This window comes from Centroberyx gerrardi, chromosome 13 (assembly GCF_048128805.1).
Source record: "Centroberyx gerrardi isolate f3 chromosome 13, fCenGer3.hap1.cur.20231027, whole genome shotgun sequence".
In the NCBI taxonomy this organism is placed as follows: Eukaryota; Metazoa; Chordata; class Actinopteri; order Beryciformes; family Berycidae; genus Centroberyx; species Centroberyx gerrardi.
In genome coordinates this window covers 28966349-28990890 of record NC_136009.1, presented here as the reverse complement: position 1 = coordinate 28990890, position 24542 = coordinate 28966349, and the positions used below count along the sequence as shown (strand labels likewise).

At 43.1% G+C, this 24542-nt stretch overlaps 2 protein-coding genes across 2 annotated transcripts in view; one reads left to right on the top strand and one right to left on the bottom strand.

Moving 5' to 3' along the window:
- The window catches only part of ift57 (intraflagellar transport 57 homolog (Chlamydomonas)), a 248494-nt gene that overhangs the window by 38798 nt on the left and 185154 nt on the right, over positions 1-24542 (top strand). The window lies entirely within an intron of this gene.
- Positions 612-24420, bottom strand: LOC139910222 (uncharacterized). Its single transcript, XM_078287892.1, has 12 exons — positions 24041-24420; positions 23055-23170; positions 21391-21514; positions 19178-20006; positions 19073-19136; positions 12097-12480; positions 10889-10949; positions 9598-10529; positions 6827-7088; positions 3159-3256; positions 2597-2687; positions 612-1690 (listed from the first exon to the last, which is right to left on the bottom strand). Exons 1-12 carry the CDS (start codon positions 24303-24305, stop codon positions 747-749), a joined length of 4170 nt encoding a protein of 1389 aa, XP_078144018.1. The 5' UTR covers positions 24306-24420; the 3' UTR covers positions 612-746.

The following is a 24542-nucleotide window of genomic DNA, read 5'->3' as shown; positions in this document are numbered from 1 at the left end:
AGCAGTACCTTTGCGAAGTGAATATAAATGGTGAACAGTTCCATTGCCTCAGCTATTACACATAATCATTTACATCTGCCATTTGGTGGACGCTTCTGTCCAAAACACCCAAACCCACATTCACACTGCCCGTCAGCACAAGTTCATTTATTTGCTCTAGAACTAAAGCGACCGGGAAACTCAGTCAGCTGATGTGTGGACGCTCAACAAGCTCGTCGCCACGTTTATCGGCCGTCAACAGCCAATCAGATTTCATCGCTTCCTTGTCTCCCTACCGATGTGATTTAGTTTCACAAATGGAGGACAAGTTGATTCCATCCATCGCTGGAGTCGACAGTAAACTCTGAAGTCATTTTACTGAGTTTTTTGTGTGCATTTCAGATTAATGCTACCTAATGAGCGCTTGGTACCTAGCTATGTTAACTCATCAAAACAATGCGACATTATGAAAGGCAGTGAAAGCAGCAAAGAATACCTCATTTGTATAAAAACATATCTTGTTTCTCTTGGTCAAAACTTTGTCGCTGCAGATCTACATAGATGCAGAAGTCTCTGGCCCCGCCCACAATCGGTCAGAATAGAGTGACACGTCGACCAAGCTGCTCGCAGTGTGACACATGGTTCCATTACCATGAGGGCGTAAAGTTTTATCACGGGTGACCCAGTGGGAGTTGAACCCCTGACCTTGAACCCCTGACCTTGGCAGCATTAGTACCGTTCTCCGCTCACTGAGCTACACAGCAGCGTCACTGGAAGGCGGGAGGTAGGCGTTTCTCTCCGTCGTGGACGCTGATGTGGCGCCGCAGGTGGTTGGCGGAGATGAAGGTCTTGCCGCAGTGCAGACACCTGAACTGCTTGACGCCGGTGTGCACCGTCATGTGCACCTTGAGCGACCCCGACTGGGCGAAGCGCTTGCCGCAGTGGACGCAGCTGTAGCGCTTCTCCCCGGTGTGGACGCTCTGGTGGCGCTTCAGGTTGCTGGAGTCGGAGAAGCGCTTGCCGCACAGCGCGCAGCCGAACGGCTTCTCGCCCGTGTGAACCCTCATGTGCGTCTTCAGGTTCTTCAGGCAGGCCAGAGTCTTTCCGCAGCAGCTGCAGACGAACGACTTCGCCCCGTCGTCTCGGTTGTAGTTACCGCCGCCGCCGTTCAAGCCGTCCTGGGACCGCCAACCCTCCCTCATTATGAAAGCGTTCGGTACGGGCGCTATCTCTTTCCTGACGGAGATTTGGGGTTCGTCCGCGGGCAGCGGCGCCCTCTGCCTGCTGTCGGGGAACACTGCAGGCTGCTGCTGCTCTGCTGAAGGTCGGGTCGCTTCACTGACCGCAAAACTGAAGCCGCTGCCTGTGTCGGAGGGAGCTGAAACGCTGACGCTCGTATTCAATGAATAAGAGCAGCCAGGATCCTCGCTCAAAGGATTCTGGGTAGTGCAGGAGCCATGTTGGAGCGGCGGCTCGTACATCATACAGTCAAAGCCGAGTGGCTCTGGCTGCCCTGCGGTGTTTTCTAGTCTCTTGTTGGCGGTCAGGTTTGCAGATATCAACGCGACGGTGGCGTTGACTTCTCCACCCGCCCATGAGCAAGAGCCGCTGCCGTCCGGCTCCGACACTTCCTGTTTGGTCGCCGGGGGAGGAGCTTCTGTCTCTGTTCTGGATTCCCCGGGCTGTCCATCAACAGCATGGGAAAAGCCTTCTGGGAAAAAAAAAAAACACCAAAACATCACATTCCTTTCTTTATCGGGATTTCCTTTAATCCGCCCACTTCATGTCCCAAAATTAAAAGGAACACTGAGCATACAAAATCATATCAGTACAAACACAATCTTAAAAATATAAATCACAAACCGTACATATAGTCCCTTCTCATGCAAAATGTAAGTAAATGCAAAATACAAGTGAATATATAAAATCAAGATAGATACAAAATTTTAAACAAGTAAATTAAATAGCAGAATACACAACAGTGGTGCAAGAGTAAAAACAGAATACGATAAGATAAAACAATGAAAGTGGCAATTTTAAAAAGGCTTGTTCATAAAAGTGCTTTTTAAGAAGAGATTTAAAATAATAATAATTTGAAATATTTATATAGCATTTATCAAAACAACGTGCTTTACAGTAAAAGATTAAAAGCAAGCTAAAAACCAAACTGACCAAAAACTAGAAAGTATTTTTAGTAGTATTTTAGTAGATTTGTTTATAACGGTTAGATGAACTTGATTGATCCCTGGGGGGAAACTGGATTATTTTAGCAGCAAAGAATGGAGTTTGGGGAACAAAGAGTAAAAAAAGGTAATAAAGGATATAAAAAAAATATATAATTTAAAATAGGCTGTCTCTATTAGGCTAAGAACATGTTAATAGTTTCTCCATGATAGCTTATATAAATCTCACACTAGGATAGTCACATGGCAGATTTACAGCAGATGTCAACAGTAATTCAGTCCTTTGCAAGACTTTATGTGCAGAATGAGCAGAGTATTCACATATTAACAGCTTTATAGATGGCTGCTGTTCGCTCGAACCTTTTGCTGCAATTGGCCAGTCCTTCAGCCCGTTATATCTTACATGTGTGTTATGTCTCTTAACCTGTACTCACTGTCCTGCTCAGTGTGTGTCCACGCCTCTTCATCCTTCTCCACTTTGACAAGCGGGGTTTTCAGCGTCGCCGGTTCTGCTGCAGCGGGCTGCTGTGAAAACAGACAAATGTTAGGAACCAGGGATGTGATCAAGACTGGAGGAAAAACAGCAGGGAAAAAGTAATCTCTGAGTATAAATCAATGGGAGCTGCATTTCTCAAATATGGCTGAAATTCTGATAAAACATGAAAAACGATGCTATATATTTTTTTTGGGGAAAAAACAACAACAAAAAACACATTTCTTGACGTTCATCAACATATATCACTAAAATGTAAAGGATCCAGTCTGTAAAAGCGTCATCACTTAGCTAACCAAGGACTTGTATTACCTGCTATCCTTTAAAAAACTACCGTCAACTGTTTTCATTTTGTGCTGTCAATCATTTTGTGTAGGTGTTTTTTTCCATATGATAGACCTCTTATTTTAGAATAATCCTTGCAGGTTGGTACCACTACAACTAGTACTACTATTATTAGTACTAATACCACTACTACTACTACTACTACTGCCAATACTGACCTGTCTGTGTGTCGTGTCTTGTCCTGTGTCTCCAGGCGGCCCGGTGTCTCCGCATGGCGGCGGGACCTGGGCCGACACTCGGGGCAGCACCACCTCACCTGGGATGAATGTATTGGGACAATATACTTAAGTAATGGATAACGTACCAATTATTGTAAAATAATCTCCGACAGGGTGAATAAAAAAACAAAAACAATAAATCAATAGGATATATACATTATCAGCCTGTGTGTACAAAATACTAAATGCCCCCATCTATCTGAAAGTGGCTTTTCAGTGATGTTGGAAGGTTTTGGGGCGTAAACCACTTCCTGTGGTTTCCGTGTCTTGTGGGCGGAGCCAGTGGCGAGCCGGTCGTGCCTATCAAGGTGAGACTAGCGCCCGCAGAGCAGGAAGTCACAGCAACAACAACGGCGCCCAGATGAGTCGATCAGGCTCCGCTGAAGAGAGACGGACTGGAATCAGATTCGTTTCGACTGTTTTGATTTATTCTGGAACGACCGGATCAGGCAGCTGCAGCAGCCTCCTTTAAAACGCTTTTAAAACACACTTTCGTTTTACTTTTTTTTTTATTATCCAGTGCATTTGTGCCTTCACGTTTTATTTTATTATTATTGTTCACATTTTTATTTATCCTGTAAAGTACTTTGCAACACTGTTTTGACAAGTACTCTATAAATGAAGTATGTCAGCGTAGATTGAAGGATTTTCTTGGATGTCTATAAATGAAGGTTATTACAATTATTACTATTTTGGCCTTTTCCTAGATTCACTTCCCTTTCTTCTCGTTAGGTGACAGGATGGGGATCTGGTCTAGAGCATTAACACTGATACAGGCGACAAAGCATTGAAGGATAAATCCACCTTAAAACACTTCAACGCTGTTAAAATCAGCTATTGTCGATGTACGTTCCATTCCTGGCTCCATTCAGTAGTTTGTTGTGTTTTTCTTCTTGGTGGATAACTGGCCAATCGTAGACGAGGTGACGTCACCTCCAGATATTTCAGCGATCTAAAACATCAGCGGTAAACGTCAGGTTTTGGTGTCAGTCCCTCAAAAATCAAAGAGCGAGGGCTTCTTTCTAGAGCCGCCATTTTGCACCGAGAGACGTTCAACAATCATACAGGGAGAAATCCATCGTAGAAGAAGAAGAGAGACCAGTTTCTCCACCCACAGGAGCAGGAGAGAGACCAGAATGCACTGCAGCGGGGAGGCAGGTTGGGGTTTGAGTGAGGGGTGCTGGTCATTCTGGGAAATGTAGGAAGTCACTAACAGCAGTAGAAGCAGACGAGGCAGGTTGAGGGAAAGTGGGTTCACCAATAACACTAAATCACAACATTTCATCCAAAAATAACTGGAATGTGTTGAACATCACAGACTGATGATATATAAGAGTGTAAGAGCATCAAGTGGATTTTTCCTTTAACCTGATACAAGTCTGTATCTGGGATCTGGACTACAACAATTTGCTCTATCACTCCATACTAATCCATACATATATAATACTGAACAGTCATCTGCTGCAGTGTTTTTTTTCCTCTGGACATATTTCTGCGTACTCTCTGCACTCGAGTCAGCGCACACGACACTTCCTGTTCCATGTTCTGATACCATGAACAGATAAATAATGGAAGTGACAAATAGTGATACTGTGTACAGATAATGAAAGTGACAAATAGTGATGCTGTCCATAGATAAATAATGCACACTGCCATTTCTCTGGAAGTAATTAATTACGTGTACTCATGTTACTGTAATTGGGTTGCGTTTTTGTGTATTTGTTGAAGTCAGTAACTTTATTTTTTACTTAAGTATGTTATTACTGAAGTATTGTACTTCATTCCATTTTAAATCACATCCATTACAGAGGACAGATTTTCTGGCTCTACATTAACACAATTGTAAATTGGCCAATTGTGGAGCCGTTTGTAGTGAAAAGTCAGTCGGCAAAGAAGAGAAGAGTAATCTGGCTTTACTTTGTGCACTTTATTTTGTATTTTCTAATTTTTCCAATTAAACAAATCTAGTGTGAACTCTGTCCTCTCGTCCTTTTAGAATCACAGAGTGCGACCCGGTGCCAAAAATCAAAACTTTTATTGACATAAGAGCTGCTTTGTGTATTGGGTGCAAGCTAAATTTACCAGCTGCTCCTAACGATTTTGGTAAAAGATCTTAAACGTTCAACAATCACAAAGGGAGAAATCCATCGTAAAGAGGCAGAGAGACCAATTTCTCCGCCCACAGGAGCAGAAAATACACCGGAGTGCAATGCAGCTATCAGTAAGAGGCGACTCTCACTTTTTCTCGACTGGAAAAACTCTCTCTCTTGCTCTTGTTATGCTTTCGCTACCGATATTGCTCTCTCCACCTACTCATAACCCACAGCTGGATGCAGCAAGTTCACAGCCGCTCTCTGGGAAATGTAGGAAATCACTGACTGAAGCTGATGGAGCAGGATGAGGGAAGGTGGGAACATCAAAAAAGTTAATTACAACACTTAATCACTAAACAGTATATTTTTCATTTAAATTACTACATCTAATTTTTAGGAGTGTGGCCCACTGGTCTCCTTACCCAATATGTGATGAGAGGATTGGCTCCAAAATCATCTCTCTGCTAACGCTTTAGATAAAGAGATAAACCTTTTAGTAATCCAAAATTGGCATTGTTTTTTATTCTCTAGCCTGTAGATTCATAACTTCTGAAATGAAAATCTCAATGCTCATCATTAGTGAAGTCCATTCTGACTCAGCAGCGCAAAAACTTTAGCTGTCAACTCGCAGGAAGAGAGATTTTCTGCTAAATACCAGAGACAAGGAGATGATTTTGGTGCCAATCCTCTCTTCACATTGAGTAAGGTGACCAATGGGTCAAACACACAAAAAATTGGTAATCATGTTCGACCCAGGAGGGGCCTTTGCCACTGAGCAAGGTAGCATTAAATTGCCATGTAGTTTGGCGTGACTTTCCGAGATAACGGCACAAATGTCAATGATAAGTGAACTGGGCGGGAAGCGTCAGTGGGCGGGGCTTATCTGAATACTGAGGCAGTGGGCGCCATAGAGATATAACACTGTTATATCTCTAGTGATAGAGATATAACACTGTTATATCTCTATCACTTATCTAGAGATATAACACTGTTATATTTCTATGGTGGGCGCATCAGCGTTCATACCTGCTCAGATCAAACATGGCTGGTAGTCTACTGGAGTGGCATTTATTCTTGTTGCTAACTGTACGGAGCTGCATGCTAGAAAAAAAAACCCGGGGAAATATAATTCCAATGGTTATCAAAATTTCATTGGATTAAATTTTTGTATTCGCCCCAGAGTCTTCAACAGAAACCTAAATTTACCGGATAGTTTGTTAATTTTGATAAAAAAAATTCTAGGAAGAAACTTTTTGCGTCATTTTTTTTGCCTGTAGTGGTGAATAGTTAAACACTAAATCCAGCCACATCGGCAAAAAAGTACACAAAAAAAAAAAAAGTTATTTTTCATTTGATGGTGTCTTTAACCTGTCTTCACAGTCACTACACCAACATGTTAATATTGTAACAAAGTGCAAAAGTAAAGAAAAGCGATTGAGGCTAACGTTACCTTTCGTTACGGTCAGTAAAACAAATGTTAACGGTTACCGGCAGGTGTCCTCCTCGGTTCGTTACCCGGTTGAGCGGGCTGCTGCTGCTGCTGCTGCTGCTGAACTCGAGCGCGGCTGCTCGCGAGGAAGGAGCTGGTCGTTCCCGCGGCTCGCAGGGCGGTCGCGCGGGCGGCTTTGAGCTCCATGAGCCGCAGTTTCCTCCGCAGCACCTCGTTCTCCTTCCGGCTCCGCGAGATCTCCAGCTGCAGCACCGAGTAGCCGCTGTCCACGAGCTCGCAGATCTCAGCCATGGCGGTGTTGGCCAGCACCTCCATGATGGAGGCGAGCTGCGAGTGGAAAGCAGCGGCCGGGGACATTTTCTGTGTGTGTGTGTGTGTGTGTGTGTGTGTGTGTTCAGATTAAAAACTCCTATAAGACGAGTTATTGTTGTGAGGGTTTAAAAGCGCGAGCCCATGCGTCCACTCCACTTATCTGAATGCGGGCTCGCCCCCTCCGCTCATATAAACAGTGCCGAGGCAAACCAGGAAGTGAAACGAGGAGAAAGGCTGGCGATTTGCCCATGTGCGCATGTGCAAAGCGTTCTTCACTCTTCTTTGGTATTCTCAGAGATATTCCAGGTATGAAGACCTGCGAAGAGTACGCATGCGCACATCCACTCAGGCACACTGCTCTACACTCAGACACACATGAACACAAACATCCCTCCATTTCCCTCCTGGGATTATTAAAGTATCACATTACATAGAAAAGGTTTCATTCCTAACTGCCTTAAAACAGTAGTGCTGACAAATACTGCATGATGTCACTTCTCAGAAATAAAAATACTGATCTTGAACCTTCACGTTAAGGAAATTAGATTTTTGAGAAAGAAAGAGATAAATCTACAGAAGATGAGTTGAACTTCATTGATATCTGTAGAGAAATGTTGTCATTGCAGCAGCAAAGACTAGAGGTGAAGATTGGAGAGTAAAAAAGGATAACAGACGTTTACAGTCCAGTGCTAAGAGCATTTCTACAGGATGTGCAAATGTGCAGCATTGACTACATTCAGCCAATTATGGCTTATACTTCACTGTGCATAAGATGGATTATGATTGAGATAATAATTGTATAGCGCTGTTTATAAACAGTAACCTGGCAAGTGTTCTCATTAGAATAAACCCTGAATAATAATAAATGAAAAAAAAGAAAGAAAGAAAATCAAGACAACCACTACTGTTAAAAGTTTCTTTTATTTTAAGTGGAATAGGTCAAATAAATCTCATAAAAATCTCATAATATCTGTAACATTTTATTTACATTTCAGGTATTTAGCCAGAGTGATTTACAGTGAGTTTAGTGTTCTGACTGAGGACAGAGACAAGCAATCCAACCTGTGAGCTTTCAGTTCCAGACTGTCAAACCAGCCGGCCGCCCTGCTGCCACACACACTGCTGGAACACAGGAGTGAGAACATAGTCCGAACCAACTAGAGGAAACCACCCCAAAACACAAGGGATTATGGGTAATAAGGAGCCGGATGCGGTTCCTCATGCTTGGAAAGCCTAGCAGAACAAAATTACGTCTGGACTGATGCTCATATTCAGCTATTTCTTCATGTGTTCTTAAACGGTATGAAAACCACAGAAGAAGAGACAGACAAGTTCATGTTAGATAAAGTTACAGGAACTGGAATCACATTTGCTTTGACACATTTACCAAAACTCTGTCCAATAAACAGCTCTGCCCTGGTTGGCTTGTAATTGGTCAGTTTGAACCTAAACGAATCAAATACAAAAATACAACAGTCAACTTTTCCTATCTGGTTCAGACTAAAGTAAAGCAACTGGAGGTGTGATTCTACTCTTTGTACAACTGAGTAGTACAATAGTTTCCAAACAGTGGAGTTAGAGAGCATTTTAGTCCGTCTGAAGATGGCAGAGGGCTGGTGACTTCTGAAGAGTTTTGAGTTTGAATATTGAATACATTCATGGATTCAGAAAATACACACAACATTCATCTTTTCATTCAGAAATGGGACAAACTGGGCAGCAGAAAGGCATCATGAGTAAGACTGTCTATCAACTGGAAGCCCGGGGGTTGCTGTTTAGAGCTGACTGTGACCTCTGACCTCTCTGGAGAGGGGCAAGAGAGAAGAGACTATCTCCTTTGGGAATAGAGTATCACAAAATTTAACTGAATTGAAAATGGATGGTTAAAAACGGTTATTTGTGTGAAAGACTCGTTTAATCTTGAAGACAAAAATGTTTGCAATTTTTGTTTGCAATTGAACTCTTGTTGTGGAACCTTTGGGCTAAACACCCTGAACTATGTGACAACACACATAAGTCTATATTTACAAAGGTAATAATTGATGCAAAATAATTTCAGATTTCTTTTATTCGCCGAGTGCGACAGATGCACATGAATGTGACTTGGAATTGGCTGTATTACACAATCATTAACTGACCTCTGAAGTAGCTTTTTGTGAAATGGCTTTTTGTCTCTACACCAGACTTCCAGTCTTTCTGGCATGTTTTTGAACAGCACAGATACGACTCGTTGGAAACTTGCATTAGTACCGTTAAACTGTTACACATTTGAAGTTTCATTCTAAAATGAGGCATCCACTATTTTACAAAAATGTGACATATACTCTTACAGAATTACTGCTTAAAGCAAAACTCATTCTGGAAGAGCATATAAGTGTTTAGGTATTTTAAATGATGTGCCTTTTAAAGACAAAATGACTGATGAATTTCAAGCTTTTCTATAAATAGCATTTTGGAATTAAACCAATGCAACCAGTGAATGATCTGTACTCTTCTCCCAACTGAAACACCCAGTCTCTCAGACGGTGGAGTGGCATTTCCTCATGTGTAACTTGAGACTGTATTTCACGATGAAGCTTTTGGAGCAGAGTGCGCAGGAGTACGGCCGTTCTCCGGAGTGGACGCTCAGGTGCGACTTGAGGTGAGCCGACTGGGTGAACTTCTTGCCGCACTGGCCGCAGCTGAACGGCCTTTCCCCCGTGTGAATCCGCATGTGAACGTCCAGGTTTTGCGACGTGGCGTAAGTCTTACTGCAGATGGAACAAATGAAGCGCTTCCCTTTGGCGCCGTCGCTCATCTGGCCGTTGCAGTGCTGCGGCCGGCCGGACGGGTCCCTGTAGAGGCCAAAGTTCATCATGTCCGCGTCCTCGAACTCAAACCCAGAGTTGCTGCTTTCGGACAGTTGGCAGTCAGTGGAAGTCGAGCCCGAGACGCTTATCAGCTTCAGTCCGAACGCGTCGCTGTCGATGCTTTCGTTCTGGTGAAACTGAGCGAAAGCCATGTGGCTTTTGGATTGTTTGGTCCAGGTCAAACTCAGGTCCAGCTCTCCTTTGTTTGTGGGAGACTGAGACTCCATCAGGGCGTCGGAGCCTCCGTGACTTCCGAAATACGCCGCCTGTCTGTTTGCGCTCGACATCGCAGGAACCAGCGGGCATTCCTGGTGGACCAGATGCACGTCCGGGTCGATCTGCGAGGAGTAGGAGCCGACCGACTCCCCGGCCTCCTTCTCGTCGTCCAGCTGGCCGGAACACCCGGGCTCGCTGCCGGGAGAGTCCAGCGTGTACTGGGGAACCGGCTTCTTCTGCGACCTGCCGCTGAGTCTGGCTGGACTTCTCAGTGTGTTCTGCTCAGAGGATTTCTTCCTCTCGGCCTGGCAGACGCCCTCCTCACTTCCCGGCCAGTGTCTCTTCATGCTCCTGATCTGTGATGAAGCGGCATCTGCAGAAGTCCTGGTGCCTGACAGAAAGAGAAATGTTAAGTGAAGTACAATACTTCATACAAAAATGCTACTCAATTACAGTAACATGAGTAAATGTAATTAGTTACTTCCACCCCTGGTGCATACCTTCTTTTAAACTCTGTGGGAATCGAGCCTCCAACCCTGGCAGTGTTAATGCCTTGCTCTGCCCATTAAGCTACACAAGAACTCTTAAAACTCTTTCTCGCCAACCAACTATTCTAATAGACATAAACTTTACATTTGTGACCTGAGAGATGCTACCTGCTACTCATGGAGCTACATTTCCCTTACAGGATTCATTCTGTTTTACTGTGTCTACTAAATGCATCCAGTGCCTAATATGTGTTATACTCACCTTCATCAAAGGTGTCATTACTGTCTGAGTCTTCATCCTTGATCAGCACCACATCTGGAAGCTGAGGAAAGTATTCATTGAAAGCTTTCAGTAACGCAGCTCAAAGAATTACAATATTAATGTCATGAATGAATGAGGAGTGCATTTCACATTTATGACATGTAAATTAACTAGTAGTCATGTCAATAATGCATTTAATACATGTGATATTAATGTTATATGTGTACAGTTCAATACAATGAATACACACACTGCCTAACACTCATTTAACTGAACCGTTCTTAGACTTTAGTACGGAAGCCGAGAACGGCCGTGCTTGCAATTATTTTTTTTAATGCCGTTATCTCGAGATCACGAGTTAATTATCTCGTGATCTCGAGAAAACGAGCTTTGTTATCTCGAGATAAAGAGATAATCAACCCGTTATCACGAGAAAACAAAATGTAGTTTCCTCTTATTACTTATAATGTTTATCAGAGATCAGGAGTGCCATGCCAGCATGCATAGATGGCGTCTTGACAACTGTAGCAACTGATTTAAACTGAAAATGTCAGATCAAGGAGAACCATTATTGATCAACGCATCAGATTGTACTTCAATCAAGGTCTAACACAGGCAGAAATTGCATTGTCTTGTTTTCTCGAGATAACGAAATAAATTAACACGTTATCTCGAGAAAACGAGCTTTGTTATCTCGAGATAACGAAATAATTAACTCGTGATTTCGAAAACGGCATTAAAAAAATAATTGCAAGCCGTTCTCGGCTTCCGTACTTTAGCTTATTTAGTTGAATAGTTTATTTTTTAAGGTGTATGACACAATTAAATGGCTTCATGTGCTCTAATATAACCCACTTTATGAAGTTATGTGTTAAAACGAGCTGTCAGTTGCTGCTATTTTTTGTTGATAAATATCTAAAACAATCCATTTTCAAAATTATAATTGATAAATTTTCTGTTGATCGACTAAACGATCAACTAGACGTTAATTGAGACTTTAATAGAAGTGAATTGTTTCAGCACTACTCCTTAGCCTACTAAAATTCACTGTAAAACACATCTTCAACAAAATAATCACTGTCATTACCAGAAAATACCAGAGTCATTACATGTAAAAAAAAAAGCCAAGTAAGATGCATCTTCAACGTAAACTCGGAGTGTTTCTGAGGGTTTTTAACGGTCAGGTATGAAGCCCGTCAGGTGTTTACCTCTCGGACAGTAACCGTAGCTTCTTCGTCTCCTCCGGCGGTCGCTCCTCCTCCTCCCTCCCCGTCCTGCTGCCTGCTACCATCCGCCTGGGTGTCCTCCACACCGGGGACCGGGGCCTCGGCGGCCGCTTTCCCGCTGTTCCCCCGCACGATGATGGACTCGATGAGGTGCAGTTTCTTCTTCAAGTCCTCGTTTTCCTTGTGACTCCTCGTTATTTCCATCTGCAGAACCGCATAACCTTCATCGACGACTTCGCAGATCTCCGCCACGGCCGCTTTGGTCAACGCCCCCATGATGATGGACAGCTGCTCGTGTAAAGCCTTGCCGTTCATATTAACGGCCGCTCCGCTTCTCTGACGAACCGAACTGGACTCAAACTCCACCTGGTCACCAATATGAAGGCATCAATAGTGTTTGAAAAGCGCGATGCCGTTGAATTGCTGCCGCTGACTACTTCTGTGTGGACATTAAAGCTGCCTGTCTCTCGACTACAAAGGAAGAGAATTATTTTTTTCCCTTCGGCTCGCATTTCCGGAATTGCACTATTGATTTCAAAATAAGAGTCTTTCAAATGGAATTGTCACAGAGACACGGGCGTTCACAGGAGGAGGAAGGGGTGGGTTGTTGCTGGATCCCGTCAAGCATCACCCGGACAAGACGAATAAAATCCGTACTTACCCGTGTTTTCCTGTGTTGGGATCCTGCCGACAAATGTTCTGGAGTCAGAGGTTCGTCTTACTTGAATATATATTTATTAAAAGGAGTCTCATGAGAGGAAGAGATGCACACAGCAGGAGGCTATGTACACTTCTTCAAAGAGAAAGAGATTGAACCAGTCCTATATGTATCTTCCAAGGATGTACAGAATGTGCTGACATTAGAACAGGTCACTAAAGTAGAGTAGAAGCAACACGTTATGTCTGAAGTTAGAGCTTCCATGGACATCTCGGAGACATCCAGGAGCCACTGTGACAACAAGACCTCTGGCATAGTAAGTTATGGCACAGTGAGGTGACCATACATCATGAAACCTAATACATAATACATATGTTGAATTTTCTTCCACACACTTGTTGATCTTAATTCAAACAACAAGTGTCCATTTATTCTACAACATACTTGTCATTTATTACGCGCATTTCCTCCTCAATCATTTCCTTGTGCAGTGAAAAAACACCAACACACACTGAGGACAAAACAAGGACACATTGCCAGGGACATATTTTTTAAGGGATACAAATTTTGGCACAACACCGGCAAGTCCATGACTTTTTACACAGGGTGAAGCCGGGTGAAACCTTGCAAGGTGATAGCTAACAACACGTGCACATTCTGCACATTTTTCAACATTACGATGCATATTTGCATGTCTGGACACATTTCTGTATATTTGTTTTCCCATCTGTACACCTGATAATCTGAATATAGCAGGTAATGCAGACTTGATATCTATATCTACTTAATCTTATCTATACAATATTTTCTGCTTCTGTGACGACCAATTTCCCCATGGGTATCATTTAAATTTAATGTAATATAATCTGATTTATCTTTATTTCTATTTATTTTTTGTACTATTTTCAATACGTTTATCTGTTGTAATTATTTTATTATTTCAGCACTCTTCGCCTATTTCCTCTTCTCTGCTGCAGCAACGAACCCAGTTTCTCCATGATGATCATTAAAGTTTCATCTAATGTTACAGGGGGCAATAAGGCATATAATAAGGCTACCTATATACTGTTGTTGCACATTCTGTTACAGGGCTGCACAATTTTGACCAAAAATATATTACTTCTGATATTACTTTTATTTTACTGAATATTGCAATGGAGATATGATTGAAATACAAGTAGGCATAACATTTCTACAACATTTGAAGGGACAAGAGATAGAAATTGAAGATATAAGAGATATTATTTTCATTATTTAAGAGATACTACTATTTGCTTGAGTATAATGAAAGATTTGCTGATTTGAAGTCCAGAGATTCTGCACAGCATGACAGAAAACATTGTTTACAAGACTGAAACACAATTTCTTCTAAAGTGTTGAAATTGCAGTATTGAATATTGTGATTCAAATAAGTAGTGCAGTCATATTCTGCAGCCTGTGTGCAAGCTGTAAATGTCAGCAGGCCTGTGTGTGTGTGTGTGTGTGTTTCACTTGTACACATTTTAAATAGATTTTGTGTGCTTCTATTGTGTATGTGGTGAATAGATGTTTGTGTGCGTTTCTATTGTGTGAATGATGAACAGCATTCATGTGTGCTGCCATTGTTCAGATTGTAAATAGAGACCAAATGAACAAACTAGGCTCAGACCGATATGTTGCTTTGCTGATACATCATGAATTGCTGATATTTGGATTTTATTAAATATCAGATATCATCACCTCTGATCTGATGGAGGTTCCTCCTGACCGCAGCTACAGAAAAACACTCTGGAAAACCTACAGTGACATTCTATTTTCTTTGCACATTTTATGTATTTACTTATTCAATGTTCTTTTAGAAAATAATTCTCCATTTAAAAGCAGTAATGTATCCCAGAATTTCCCCTACCATTAAATAGGAGGAGCAGGTCGCTCTGCATTAAAGAACTGCTGACACTGACAAAGTGACTTGGTCGATGAATCGCATTATTCTGTCAGATTGTGGGCGGGGCCAGAGGCTCCAATTGAATTGCTTTGATTTTGCCTTTCGAAACGTTACATCGTTTTAAACAGTAACTAAACGCCAAACCCCAAATCTATGTAAAGCCTTACCTTTACCGGTAAAAAGCATGCTACTGAAATGGCCATCTGCTATTGGCTGATCTTTGGTGCCAGGTGATGTCACCTTCTATAGAGTACAACAGGAGGTGACATCAACTGGCACCAAAGATCAGTCACTGTTTAAGGAGTTAAAGCTGCAATAAGTGATTTTCCGGTGACAGAAACGGCAACACATTTGTAAATAAAGCACAGCAAAACTATTGGACTATGGAGGCCCCTAAGGACAAACCTCACGAAGGACCATGCATAAAGGATAACAGCTAAGCTAACTGTACCTACGGAGAAGTGTCGCCGGTTACCTGTCTCACTTTACAGATCTTTCTCCTGCTGAAGGTCACATGTCCCACAAGTGAAGAGGCAGGTAGCAAGTTTACTAGTTCAACAAGTTTACTAGCTTAACAAGTTTACTAGCTTAACAAGTTCACTAGTTTAACAAGTTTACTAGCTTAACAAGTTTACTAGTTAAGCAAGTTTACTTTAACAAGTTTACTAGCTTAACAAGTTTACTAGTTTAACAAGTTTACTAGCTTAACAAGTTTACTAGTTTAACAAGTTTACTAGTTAAGCAAGTTTACTTTAACAATTTTACTAGTTTAACAAGTTTACTAGTTAAGCAAGTTTACTTTAACAAGTTTACTAGCTTAACAAGTTTACTAGTTTAACAAGTTTACTAGTTAAGCAAGTTTACTTTAACAAGTTTACTAGTTTAACAAGTTTACTAGTTAAGCAAGTTTACTTTAACAAGTTTACTAGCTTAACAAGTTTACTAGTTTAACAAGTTTACTTTAACAAGTTTACTAGTTTAACAAATTTACTAGTTAAGCAAGTTTAACAAGTTTACTAGTTTAACAAGTTTACTAGTTAAGCAAGTTTACTTTAACAAGTTTACTAGCTTAACAAGTTTACTCGCTCGCTTCATCGATTCCGCCATGGAGCGGGAGGATCTTTGTTCAGGAGGAATCTGACAACAAGCTTTAGAAAAGAGGAGAAAACAGCAACACAGCTGCTGCTGTGTGGATGTTGGTTTATATCATTATGTCTCAAGGAAATCTTCACATAGCACACATTAGCTTCAGGATTGTTTATAAGGTCTGATATCGCTTACTGCAGGTTTAACATAATTAGCTGGCAAGTGCTAATTAGGTAATATTAATGGAAAATAAACACAAAAAAAAAACATACTTTCAAGCTTATCATTGATCCCAACAGTAGATGCAACCATTCGCCAATCGTTTAATTTCTGAAACATTTATTCCTGTCGTCTTTCAAATAAAAGTTGTAGAGAACTATAAAGCTTTGAACAGCTGGAGTCAACTTCTCCATTTTGCACTTACCAGGCAGATCACACCACACTGTTAGGGAAACAAGGAAGCTGAAATCTGATTGGCTGTGGCGACAAGCTGGTTGAGCGTCCACACATCAAGTTTCCCCGGTCGCTCGGCTGTAGAGGAAGTGAATGAACCGACGCTGACTTGTTGTGGAAGAAAATTCAACATATGTATTAACAGCTGAACTGGGGTCAGGTTTCATGATGTATGGTCACCTCACTGTGCCATAACTTACTATGCCAGAGGTCTTGTTGTCACAGTGGCTCCTGGATGTCTCCGAGATGTCCATGGAAGCTCTAACTTCAGACATAACGTGTTGCTTCTACTCTACTTTGGTGACCTGTTCTAATGTCAGCACATCCTGTACGTCCTTGGAAGATACATATAGGACTGGTTCAATCTCTTTCTCTTTGAAGAAGTGTACGTAGCCTCCTGCTGTGTGCATCTCTTCCTCTCATGAGACTCCTTTTAATAAATATATATTCAAGTAAGACGAACCTCTGACACCAGAACATTTCAACACTTCCTTGCAGTGTGAACGCACAGCACCAGAATTTCATTAGTCTGGGTTTCAATGGAGAGTTTTAGTGCCACACGGTCTACATGCTGTTTTAGAGAAAACAATATAATTCTGGGGGAAACAATGAATACTTGAATTTCGGGGTGGGGGTAAAAATGGTAAAAATTAAATACCGATTATCAATGCAGCGTCCTTACAGCAAGCTTGTGGCTTAGCCAAGCCAGCGAACAAGCCTTACCAAAACCTCCTGCCTGTGTGTATTTCTTGGAAAGTAGTGGAATGAGTGAATGAGTGAGCGTCAGCCAGCGTTTCTGTGTGCGTCTATTGTATAGATTGTAAATGGCATTTTGTTTGTGCTTCCATTGGACATTGTGCAGCGAGAGAGAGAGAGAGACAGAGAGAGAGAGAGAGAGAGAGAGAGAGCAGTCCAACACAGACGGCCGGACAGGGAAAAGCCTGCTGAGATTTGGATAAACATCACATTGCATCGGCCATTTGGTGGTGGATGCTTTTTTCCTCCCAAAGTGCCTACATGAGTGGGTTCATTTTTAGCATGGGTGGCTCCAGTGGGAATAAAACCACGAACCCTGGCAGCCTTGGTATCCAGTGAAATACAGAGGAGAAACTGAAAAAGAAATTTGTTGTAAGAAAGTTGCCTCTTCATCACTGCCAAATTCATGACCAAATTTCATTTTCTTCAGCTGATCCTGATATATATATTATATAGTCAGCTGGACTGTTTGCCTTTTTGTTTGTAAGAAAAGAAAAATCAAAGAGTTAAAAAAAAAAGAAAAGGAAAAAAACAGTTAGGTCTTCTTGGCCTCCATGCTGACACTGATGTGTTGCGTCTATTAAACAGTCCACTGCTTTAAGTAATATTACGTGACTGAACTGTGTGTTGTGTGTCTGGACCTTCTTCGGCAGAAACGATCCCATATCTTCCTCCTCGACTCGCTCTAACATGCTCTTCCCTTGAAGTTTGAAGTTAACATCCTCGCACCCTGACTTTCCCCTTACATTTCCCCTTTAGCAGCTTCAAAGCTAGAAAAAACATTTTCTCCATACTTCTCCAATGTCACTTCCATATTCTGTGTCTTCTTGTTCAAACGCTTCACTGAAGCTCCAGCTGCTGACACTGAGTGAAATATTCAAACCCAAGACGCTGCAACATTACATCAAACAGAAAAAATCTAGACGTTTGTGCATCATTTTCTACACATTTCCCTGTAATTCAGCCTGACATGTTTGGTATCGTTGGAAACTTTGGGCTCGACTAGAATTTAAAATAAAATTCTGTGGGTTTGAACAAAGCTTGGCTGCTTAACATGCCTTTGTATCGATGGACCCACCGGTGTGATCGATTCCCCTCCACCTCTCCCCTCAGCTCTTTGCTTCCTGACCTGCTGCAGCGATGACAGCAGCTGCTCTGAACGGACAAACTCTTTCTGCAAAGTCTTCACGCCTCCAATCAAATGATCTTATGTGCTACTGTACCGTAATCTGGGCAGCTGGTGTTGCACAGCGTTAGTGGATTTGGCGAAATCTCGATTTGCATGGTTTCACCCACAAATAAATATTATGTGGGCAAAATAATGATTGCCATATAATGTAGATATGCATGACCATGACCGAAACAAAGAGTCTTTATTTTTTGACCGGCGCTGTCTGTCAGGCAGCTTTCCGCTCGGCACACGGTTAGAAGAGCATGGCTTTCAGATTTGGTCATTTTGGTGAAATCGTGCGCGCTCTTCTCTGCACAAACCTTTAGTGAATCTGGACCTCGGTGTGTTCTAGATCTCTCTCATCTGTCTCATCACCTGAGCGAGGCATACAATGAATGAAACAAACCGTTCATCCAAGATTGCACGCTTTTAATGTTAGATACTGCTGGCCTATACACCAACCAATGAACATTCACATGCTTCTTATAGGTGTACGGCTCGCTACAAGTTTCTTTTTCACCAGGTAGTCGTCACTCTAGCACTCTAGTATCGAAGCGGACCCAAAACGGCCCACGTTCTTTTTGAGGTAAGAATTGCTCTGTATCAGGTCGTAGTCCCATTTAGCTTTGTCTCAGAGTAAAACAAACTAGGGTTCCTACCAAGGCAGTTAAGATGGTTAAAAAAATGTAAGGCCTAATAAAATAAAGAGTCATTACTATTTATCATTTTTTTCTAATTAAAAGCACCCATTCTTCTAAAAGATCTGCAAAAGGCCTTGAACTTAAAAAAGATATATTTAAATTAGATGTGTAGTAACAGTAACAGCAGTAAGGTTCTGGTCTATCATAGCTTATAGCTCATTTGGTGGACGCTTCTACCCAAAGCGCCTTACAGTACCATGAGTGCATACGTTTTCGGCGCGTCCGGCCGCAGTGGGACTGGACCCCTCGACCCTGGCAGTGTTCGAGCCTCGCCCCGCCCCGCCCCGCCCGCCTGGCCCCGCCCGTCCAGCTACACAGGAGCCGCTCCCTGGTCGGCAGGATGGTGTTTCTGCTGATGTATCCTCAGGTTCTGCTTCCCGGCGAACCGCTTGCCGCAATGCTCGCAGGCGAACGGCCGCTCCCCGGTGTGGACGCTCTGGTGCGTCTTCAGGTGACCCGACTGCGTGAAGCGCTTCCCGCACTGAGCGCAGCTGTACGGGCGCTCCCCCGTGTGCACACGCACGTGCGTCTCCAGGCTCCGTGACGACGTGAAGCATTTGCCGCAGTAGCTGCAGATGAAGCGCCTGTCCCTGCAGTACCTGTTCAGGTCCAGCGGGTCCATCTTGGAAACGCCGAGGCCCAAAGCCAAAGGAAAGCCGGCCGCGTTCAGGTCGGACACTTTGTCCAGGTGCGGCGCCCGGTGGTCCGGTTTGAGGTACGGCCGGCGCGGGACAGGCACCATGCTGGGCAGGCCCTGGTTGTTCCACGACGAACACATCTCCAGCTCCATGTCGTAGGGGAGGGAACTGATCATCGACACGCCCCGTTTCAGGTCAAAGGTCCCGGGGAGGGATGTGGGACTTCCCCCCGAGCCGAGGAGAAACGGCTTTCGCGTCAAAGTGACGGAGGGCGCTTCGGAGTCCGATTCTGAGGCCAAGTCAAACACGACCTCTGACGAGTCGTTGTCGGCGCCCCCTGCTGGGCCGGGAGACCCCGACTCGCTGTGAGATTCTCGAGGCTCGAGTTGCTCCGACGCTCCATCGCTGTTCTGCTCCCACTGCCTCATGCTGGCAGCTGTGGCGGCGATTATCATTCCAGACGGCCCTTCTTCACAGTCGTCCGCTATCTGCTGCACCTCCGTTCCTGAGAGAAACAAAATCAATGAGCAGAGTTTAGAGACATTAAAAGCAATTTCAATGTGATTTTGCATTCGATAAAACAGCAACAAAAGACCCTTCTGTTAAAGACTCCTGTCAAAACGCGTCAAGCTTGTCTATTTTAAAATAAAAGCACCCCATGCACTAAAAAAAGAAACAATGGCTGCAGTCTGTCTTGGGTGTTTGATATTAAGATTTGCTGCCTGTCTCACAAAAGCCACATTTAAAGTGGAATGCCACTCACAAGACGCAGCACTACAAAATAACAGGTAAGTTAGGTGGACCTGTTCGGTCTTTCCAGCATGCGGTCTTGTGTCTTGTGCTTTGTTTCCTTTAGTTAGTTAGATCTAGGTAGGCTTGTCTTTGTAAAGTCCTGTGAGACAGGCTGTGTGGTGAACGGCTGTATAAATAAACCTGACTTGAAAACAACAAAAGCGACATAAAACAGACACCCAGAAATAATGTTTGAATGTGTGTTTTCCCGTTCGCTCGGCTGCTGTCTGTGAGTGGTGAGGGTCGCAGCGTATGCAACTCACATCTGCACTCATTTACCATTTAGGCGTTTAGCTAATGTGTGTGTCCAGAGCGACTTAAGGACACAGTATACTTGCTGTGGAAATGGATTCTGGCGGGTTTGTGTGGACAGAAGGACACGTTTGCGGAGAAAACGAAGCGTCGCATCGGCTTCGCAGGCCGAACTAGTCGAATTCTTCACACACCAGCTGCCGCCGCAGTACCATCTGCAACCGGTCTAACATATTTCACGACTGGTGGTGTTGCATCTCCATTTCCTTTTTCGGTCCATTGCCTTTGTTTCCATCTCTGTGCTAACATCTGGTGGTCGACGCTTTTAAACGAACGGTTCGGAGGCTCGGCTTGCTGATCTTGTTAGAGGAAATCTGCACCTTCATGATCGATCAAACGGCTTTTAAATTCTCAGATTCCCTCAGCAGTTTCTCTGGCTCTTTCACGCTCTTTTTGTCGCTGCTATTTCTGGTTTCCCTAGATTACGTTACCTGTTTAATCTTCATGCGTCCCTCCGCTTACAGAACATTTTCTGTGTCACAATCCAACAATAAATGATCGCATCTAATGATAAAAACTTACAATCTACAAATAACAAATGACCACAACAAATTATGAATGCTCACATCAAATAACGAAGATTCACGTCAAATAATCAAACGCAAACCAACACGTCAACACGGTGAGGAGTGTAAAGAAACACACGATACAAAGTGAGTATACACTAATTTGTATGCGGTGACGTGTTCGACTGTTGTGACGCTTGTTGAGCTCAACGACAGAATAATGGTGAATTCCTGGATCAACAACGTGACAGGCAGCGTGCAGTGTGACTCCCGCCTTACCGTCCTCGTTGAGCAGCAGCTCGTCGGCGGCTCCGTCGCCGCTCGCCTCCTCTCCTGCCGTTTCCTCCTTAATCAAAACAACATCCGGATCATTCGGTTCCTCTACAGTTAATGGCAAATTCACCTAAGTGTAGAAAGCAGAAGACGAAATACACAACTGCATGTCATGTTCTCCAGAACAAAACGAGCGTTTAGAGTGAAAGGGGCGTAAGTTTAATTTTCCTAAATTTATAGCAGAGCAAAAATGAAACTTTTAATGATGGCACACTGTTTTACAGGGTTTAAGATTCAGAAAACTTATATTCTGTAAAAAGCTATTATGTGCAGTTACACCCATTTTGCACCAAATTTAATCTAGGGTCCAAGCCTTGGATATACGTACTTGAGTCTTTTGGATTTTTCCCTTTATTTTAATTTAGTTAATGATTACAAATGCGTTGTTTTGATCATCTGATTGAACTCAACAACAGCTTTCCAATGATATACAGTATAATACTCAGAGGAAAAACAGAAGAAAAAATCCAAGGAAAGAAGAATGAAATATACCAATACTTTGTACCCTGAAGAAAGCCGGGTGGGGCAACATTTTAACATGAAATATCCAAGAATAATAAAGGCTTTTTAACTTTATACAGAGGAGAATGCCTTGGATTTTTTTTCTTCTTTTTTTTCCCCTCTACATATGGATGTTTGAAGCCTGTGCAGCGTTCCTCATCTGATCAACACGATACACTCATTTTCAGCCAAAATGTCACTTACGCCACATTTGGCACCAAACACTCAAAAAGCACCACAATGTACTGTATGTTACTATGGGCCATGGAGGCGATGCTTTCACATTATACAGGCAGCAGAAATCATTACACACACACACACACACACACACACACACACACACACAGGGACTAGCTGTTAGGGCCACAACACTAATGCTCCAGTCAAAACGGGCTCTACTCTGGATGGACTTTAGTGTGTGGTAACAGGAAATGACAAACACCTTCAGCACTAATGGGAAAGCAAGGGTGATGCTGAATACTCACTACTCACTGAGCAATTTTACACTGATTAGCTGTTTAAAGACGTCTAAATGGTTATAGACGTTGAGGCTAAAATGAGGCTCCATAGGGTTTAACAGTGAAAGCTTAATAACGTCTACATGTTAGAATCCGTCAATGACAAAAATAAAGCAGTATCTTGTACATATGGACTCTGGTGCATATTTTGGATATTTACAGCTGTTAATGCATTGTTTAAATATGTAATAATGTATTCACTGCTTGGTCTAAAACTGGGCTGTAGCCTACATATCCAAATAAAGATCCTGGGCTCTATGAGAGCTAAAGCAGAGACGCAACGCTGAAATCGTGTCTAGTGCTCAGTGAGTGGGGTAAAAGGTTGATGATCGAGTTTGCAGTTTGTGTAATTTTTGTTTATTCACACATTCAATTGATCAAACACAGGATGGAGGAAAAGTGTGCATCAAATGACAAGTAAAGGAAATCCAATTAAAAAGCCGTGATGCAGAAACTGTATTCACAGGGACAGTGAGACTGTGGTGGCAAGTGTTCACAGAGAGACAGAGAGACAGAGGGCAATGAAATGAAAGGGGAGAACGGTATATGAAAGGTTACAGGTGATTAGTTTCGGTGTGGAAGCAGTCGTACCTCTGTGGGCACGGGGCTCATCATCTCTGTCGCTGCCTCCACAGCCAGGACCCTTCCACTCTTCTTCAGACTGGCTTTCGGCTGCTTGGCACCAAATCCGGTTGACAAGGCACGCTCTGGACGAAAAACACAACACACAACACACACAAGAGGGTCTCAGTGGGAGAATGTGTCAGGCTGACTGTTGTGACCACAGGTTTTACTGTACCTCACTGCTGTTATCTCCCCAACTACAGACAGGCCACAAACACCTCTTATGGGCTTCATTGGGACCAAATCTGAGCAAATTGGGGTCCTTGCTCTAATGTCTATCTATTTAGGGGTCCTTCATGCGAAAAAGGTGGGGAACCCTAGCCCTGCTGTGTGCCGTTCTCGTTGGGAGAGAACTGTATGCCAAGCTCTACTCAAATCTGGCAATTTAATGTTTCCTTGCTTATCGGCAAAGGAAACTACATTTCTCAAAAAAAATATGACTCAGTGGCCTTTTCTGAAGCGTTAGGAGCCACTTATTAATTCGGCATACATATAATCCAGGAAACAACGTTTATTCCAATCAATTTTCCAATTTCCTATACAACTTTTAGAATCCATTCCATCTGCTCACTACGCCCACCACGGTGTAACGTTATTTTAAAATTGTGGGACGAAACGGCTGAAAAAAGTTGACGTTTCATTGAAATAAGTGCTACTTTGCGCGTTATATGTATGCCGAATTGACAAGTGTCTCCTAACGATTCAGAAAACGTCACTGAGTCATATTTTTGGAGAAGAGTGACTTTGTCGTTAAGCAAGGCAACACAATTGCCAGATTTTTGAATAGAGTTTGGCGTAGCGGTCTCTTTCAACGAGAACGGCACGTAACGTTACCGGGGAAAGAGGAACCCATGCATCACAATACACTGCCTGCCACCATCAATACCATCAATGAAACGCAAATGCAGAAGTGAATCCCCTCCGGCGCAGCGTGTAAAACGGCCAGAACTTACCGACAGTGAAATCCACCAACCCTCCGGCCTCCTGCCCATTGTAGTCCAACATAGCGATGTTCCCTCGGTGTCCGCGGGCGATGATCGTCTCGATCAGCTCCAGCTTCCTCCTCAGCGCGTCGTTCTCTTTGTGGCTTCGAGAGATTTCCAGCTGTAAAACGGCGTAGCTGTCATCCACCAGCTCACAGATCTCTGCCACGGCCGCTTTGGTCAGTGCCTCCATGATGGACGTCAGTTGAGAATGAAACGCCTTGTAATTCGTCATCGTGAACAGATGTGAAACGGCAATAATCACCTGAACGTGAATTAAATTGACATTAGCTAACACAACGCATCCGAAAGAATGAGAAATGACTAGCTAGCTGGCTAGACAGGCTTATTTTGTCCTTTTAACCGGGCGGTGTGGCTGGGCTGGATGCTGCGGCGACCCGTTGTTGTTTGTTGTTGCTCGGCTGTCTCCTCCTCCTCGTACTCGTCAAGGCCACTTCCGCATCGCCATTTT